Source organism: Engraulis encrasicolus, unplaced genomic scaffold (genome assembly GCF_034702125.1).
Source record: "Engraulis encrasicolus isolate BLACKSEA-1 unplaced genomic scaffold, IST_EnEncr_1.0 scaffold_87_np1212, whole genome shotgun sequence".
Lineage (NCBI taxonomy): Eukaryota > Metazoa > Chordata > Actinopteri > Clupeiformes > Engraulidae > Engraulis > Engraulis encrasicolus.
In genome coordinates, this window is record NW_026946225.1 from 24,002 (window position 1) to 30,001 (window position 6,000).

At 42.3% G+C, this 6,000-nt stretch overlaps 1 protein-coding gene across 1 annotated transcript in view; it reads left to right on the plus strand.

The window, feature by feature from the left end:
- Nucleotides 1-4,676, plus strand: part of LOC134444940 (adenylate cyclase type 8-like) — a gene marked incomplete at its 5' end in the record, with an annotated part of 28,411 nt that extends 23,735 nt beyond the window's left edge. Inside the window, 5 exons of the mRNA XM_063194113.1 lie at nucleotides 84-176; nucleotides 1,119-1,233; nucleotides 2,657-2,839; nucleotides 3,871-4,098; nucleotides 4,434-4,676. Of these exons, the coding sequence (XP_063050183.1) occupies nucleotides 84-176; nucleotides 1,119-1,233; nucleotides 2,657-2,839; nucleotides 3,871-4,098; nucleotides 4,434-4,546 (732 nt within the window). The remainder of the gene's footprint in view (nucleotides 1-83; nucleotides 177-1,118; nucleotides 1,234-2,656; nucleotides 2,840-3,870; nucleotides 4,099-4,433) is intronic.
- Nucleotides 4,677-6,000: the final 1,324 nt, after the last annotated feature.

Below are 6,000 nucleotides of genomic sequence, written 5' to 3' on the forward strand. Positions count from 1 at the left end.
TAGAGGGCTCTGACCTCTGCTGTCTCTCTGTTTGCCCCTCCCCTTTCCTCTGTTTGCTCCTCCCCTTTTCTAATCCTGTCCAGCTATTGGGCGAGGAGCGCTTCCAGGACGTGGAGAAGATCAAGACGATTGGCTCCACATACATGGCCGTCTCCGGATTATCTCCAGACAAACAGGTAAACACACACACTCACACACACACACACACACACACACACACACACACACACACACACACACACACACACACACACACACACACACACACACACACACACACACACATTTTACTTCCTAAAGTGTTCAATCAATACTGCATTTTACAGACTATTGACCTAACACTGTGTAACCTGTGCATTGTGACCAAATCCACTCTAGAAGGTGTTGAATTGGCTCTCTGAGTGCTGTGCTAACACTGTATGTTATTACTCCAAAGCAGTGTGAGGATCGATGGGGCCAGCTGTGTGCTTTGGATGTTAAATCAACTCACCTAGAATTGAATTAACACTGCAAATCAGCATTTTGCTCTCTCAGGTGCTGTTCATACATACCCAGGTATTTTGATATACGAAGACCTTCCCCTTCGGTTGTGCCTTTCGTTCACAAACAAACGAAGGTTTTCCCTCTATAAACGAAGCTCCAAAAAAACTCAGGCGAAAGCGGAGATTTTTAAAAATTTCCGGTTAGCGTTTATATATAAACAGAGATAAACGGAGACTTGAATGGCACTACTACTTACGGCGCACAGGCTTAACGTATTTATGATTGCTCAGCATATTTATGCGTATTTGCCTTTTGATGTGAATGAAAATATTTCACTAAGCGTAGAGCAGAAAATTTTTGTTTATCAAAATACCCTGGTATGTATAAACAGCACCTCAGTGTTACATTAACACTGGATGTTGTTCCTCTGAGGATCACTGGGACCACCTGTGTACACTGGCTGACTCTGGGTGTTAAATTGACTCACTAAGTGTTGATTTAACAAAGCAGTTCGACTCACTAAGGGTTTAGTTGATACTGCAAGAGAAATGCTTAGAATTGAATTCACACTGCAAATAAACACTGCATTTTACTCTCTCAGTGTTAAGTTAATTCTGGATGTTGTTCCTCTGCAGCAATGTGAGGACCGCTGGGGTCACCTGTGTGCGCTGGCTGACTTTGCGCTGGCCCTCAACGAGACGATTCAAGACATCAACACACACTCATTCAACAACTTCCAGCTTCGCATCGGTAAGGCAACTATTTACATTGATTTAGCCGTAGCCCCTTAATGCACGCCGTACCTCCTGTGGCACGCTGTAATAGACATTGAAAGTTAACTACTATAGTACTACACTACTATGTCAGTGCACAGGGACTGTAGTAATACATTACGACTTGGTCATTTCCATTCTGGTAACAGCTAATTTATAAAGCCGTGTGTCTTAAGGGGTTAACCTGTGAAAAAATGTACACCTTGCATTTGAAGCTGTTGTCCCTACAGTAGGTTGTAGAATGAAACTCAAGATTGTGCACATCCCAGGAAAAGGTGCAGGACAAAGGCTAACTGTAGTTTTCAGAGTGAGGAGTCCGCACACTTAAAATCCTTTTGTTGTTATTTCATTTTATTTTATTTCATTTCATGGCTGGATAGGTTGTAGAATGCCTTGCCTATTGATCTTAGATTGGACCCTCTGTAAAGCAAATAAAAGCCACCCAAAGACCTACGGTACTTTTTTAAATTAAAAGCCACCTAAAGACTTACTTGTTCATAGTTGTCCTTTCAAGTCCATTGTTGAGTTTTCATTTATTTGATACCTATTACTTTTACAATGCTTATTATACTATATTCTCCTTGTCTTGTTGTTTTCCTAAGGCATGGTGCATGGCTGCCTTATTCATATGTAATGTTAATAGGGCTGTAACAATATTGTATTGAATTGAATTGAGAAAACGTGATATGCAGAGTCACGAAACTGTATCGTGATGCAAGAAGACAGTATCTCAATATGCCATTTCAAAGTTTTGCTTCCCTTCAGTCCAGAAAACAACCACATGATATGATGTAATAGTGCTTCCAAGCTTGAAATCATTATCATTACTAATTAACTGGTAACACTTTATAATAATGTTCCTTAGTAAAGACTCAGTAAATAATTAACTAATGATGAATAAAACATTAACAAATGTTTTTATTATTAACTAAGCTTTATTAATGCTTTATAAAATATCTACAAATGATATATTCAAGATTTTACACACCTTATAACAGACTATTTTATTCATTTACAAGCAACTTGTAAATGTTTGATAAATATGAAATATTAACATAACATTTCCTAGTCATTTACAAGCATTTGTTTACATTTCCTAATCATTTACAAACGTTTGTTAATGTTTTGTTCATCAATAGTTTATTATTTATTAAGTCTTTATAATGCTTTTTTGCATCCATTATTCTAAAGTGTTACCATTTAACTTTTTTCTATTATTAGTAACTTCTCGTAACCTATTCTACCTATAAACGATCATCAAAAAGATGCATTTTAAAAATCGTGGGGTGTATCGAACCATAGGTCAAAAATCGTGATACAAACCGAATCGTGAGTTGAGTGTATCGTTACAGCCCTAAAGGCAATGCAACATATTTCCCTTGTGTTGTGGTTTTCCTCAGGCATGGCGCATGGTTCGGTGGTGGCTGGCGTGATCGGTGCCAAGAAGCCGCAGTACGATATCTGGGGCCGCACGGTGAACCTGGCCAGCAGGATGGACTCCACGGGCGCTAGCGGACGCATACAGCTGCCCCACGACACCTACCTAGTGCTCTGCCAACGCGGCTTTGCCTTCCAGCGCCGAGGTGGGTATTGTAGTCTTTTCTCCCATTGTAAGACGTGGCTATTGAACTACAAAAATGACATCTTCATACTGACAATGCTAACCATCCCACGACACCTCCCTGGTGCTCTGCCAACGCGGCTTCGCCTTCCAGCGCCGAGGTGAATATTGTAGTCTTTTCTCCCATTGTAAGACGTGGCTATTGAACTACAAAAATGACATCATGCTAACAATGCTAGGGACCCAGTAATTTGACGCCCTCTCGGTACTTACATGGTACGTCACATGGTAATCTAACATTTCAAACAAGCGATTGAAGGTTAGGGTTAGGTTAGGGTTAGGGTTAGGGTTAGGGTTAGGTTTAGGGTTAAGGTTAGGGTTAAGGTTAGGGTTAGGTAGGATTAGGGTCGTATGACGTAAGCGGTAAGTACCGAAAGGGCGTCGAATTAGTGAGTCCCAACAATGCTAACCATCCCACGACACATACCAGGTGCTCTGCCAACGTGCCTTTGCCTTCCAGCGCCGAGGTGGGTATTGTAGTCTTTTCTCCCATACTCACTACGGCCATTCGGGTACTTTGCCCTTTAATAATGGGTGAAAACAAACCGAATGTCTCATCAACTTACATGCTACATCGGCTTGTCTAAATGAACACAGTCCATGCTTCAGCCACGGCTGTTTGGCTCTATTATTTAAACAGCCGGCACAACACGTTTTCGGCATGTTGCGTTCATGAGTATAATAAGACGTGACAATTGAACTACAAAAATGGCCTCTTCATGCTATACTATGCTAACCATCCAGCTGCCCCACGACACATACCTGGTGCTCTGCCCTCCAGCTCGGAGGTGGGTAGAGATCAGCAATGTAGTACCTCCCGAGGATGTAAATAGTAGCATAGCTAACTAATTGTTCTTCTTGTTTGTATAGCCGTGATATCATCAAACTTCAACTTCCTCCTGGGAACATTGGCATGTTAACATAGTTAACATTAGTAAGCTAACTAATCGTTTTTTTTTTTGTTTGTTTCCCTTTTTATCATCATGGCAACAGGCCCGGTGCACGTGCGGGGTATCAGCGAGCAGGAAGGGCCCGTGTGTACCCATTTCCTGCAGGGCCGCCAGTCGCAGCAGGGGGGCCCCCGTCTCCAGCCGCGACGAGCCACGGGCCAGTACTCTCTGGCCGCAGTGGTGCTGGGATTGGTGCAGTCGCTCAACCGGCAGAAGGGCCTACAAGGAGGCGGCTACAAGGGCTGTAACGACACGCCCAACTCGCGCTTCGGTTCGTATTCACACACAAACCAAGCTGTAGTTTTTTCTCCAACTTAATTCGGTTATAAAACACAGCTATTGATCTACTAGAAGTACAAAAATTGCCTCTTCAGTCAGCTTAATGTAGTCTTTTATTCTATTGAAACTGATTATAAAGCACGGCTATTGAACTGCAAAAGATGTATGTCGCTGTTATAGTAACACTTAAGTTTGTTAATGTCTGAAGCTATACCGTCAAAACGGATAAAGATATAAAGATGAAAAACGTTGACATGTCTGAAGTATAAGGAAAACTTCATTGTCTATTGTGTAATTGTTGATTCTGTTGTTTTTGTACTTCCGTAGCTACGGGCTATCACCACCACCACCACCGCAGGACCTTGCTCACGCCAACAGAGAACAACAGCAGCCATCATCACATAGCCGCCGAGGACCCCAAGACACAAGAGCTGGCCTAGACAACTTGTAGTCTTTTATCTTACTGAAACCCATGATAAAATACAGCTATTGAACTACAAAAATGGACTCGCGAGCTGGCCTAGAGATGCTACAGTGCCCCCCCTAGAATTTGCGGTGCACATTGATGACAATGGCTTCACCCCTTTTGAAAATTTGTAGCAATATTTCAATAAACACACAAGTTTAATTCCAAAATGTGCATAGAATAAGTTTAATGCAACATCTTTGAAGCTTACCAGAGAAAGGAAAATTTAATCATACAACGTAAAGGACATATTTTTCACTTTTCAAAAGGGGTGTGCTCATAATTGGTGTGCAATGTATATGGCCTCTTCCGCCATCTTTGTAGTTCTATAAGAATCACAGCGTCTATTAGAAGCCATTTACTGCAGAACCTTAATGGACTACATAACAAAATGGCCGCCCACACTGAAGACCAGGGTTGCCAGATGTGACTTCCAGTCCAAGAAAAAGAAAAATGCTCAAAAGACCCTTGGAGGCACGGAATGCCGCCCAACACAATTCTGTTGAATTCTATGGCCATGGATCTATAGGGGAAACCCGCTCAACACTCTTTTTACCCGCAGACAGCCATCCTAAACAGTCCAATTTGGTGGGAAAACACTGCAACACTGCAGAGGAGCAGCAAGACAGAGATGGCCTAGACAGTGCCTGATGATAAATATACACACGGAAATATATACAGTACAGTGGCTCATCGCATCATCGCAAAGACTTTCCTGACTCCCTTTGACGTACAACAGCCACACACACACACACACACATACACACACACACACACTCTCTCTCTCTCTCTCTCTCTCTCACACACACACACACACACACACACACACACACACACACACACACACACACACACACACACACACACACACACACACACACACACACACACACACACACACACACACACATACAAATATATATGGCCATTGTAGCTTAAGGACTCATTTTTGGAACAAATGCACCTCATACAAGAAACTCCACCACTGATAACATCTCCGAACTGGACTTCAACTTGCTCTGAAAACTCAAAACAGTTCAATTATTGTTGTGAGCAGCTGGACGCCATCTCGGATCAAGACGCCTCGTCCAAGGATCTCCATCACTGATTCTTTGGTAGTTCGGAAAACTCAAAAGTGTTAAGTTGTAAAGCAACTGGACTTAATCTTGCTCCGAAAACTCAAAACAGTTAAGTTGCTGTCTGCAACTGGACTCCTTGTTGTTTCGCTCTTCATCCGACTTCATCTGCTGTGTCTTTGGAAACTCACAAACTCAAAAAAGTTGAGTTGTGAAACTCTACAAACTCAAATAAATTAAGTTGTGTCAGTGGAAAACGCTACAAACTTCCCTTGTGCCCAGCTGGACTTTGCTGTTGGATCTTGAACAACATTTTGCCCCTCTGCTTCAAATGCCTCATCAGCTACACCGT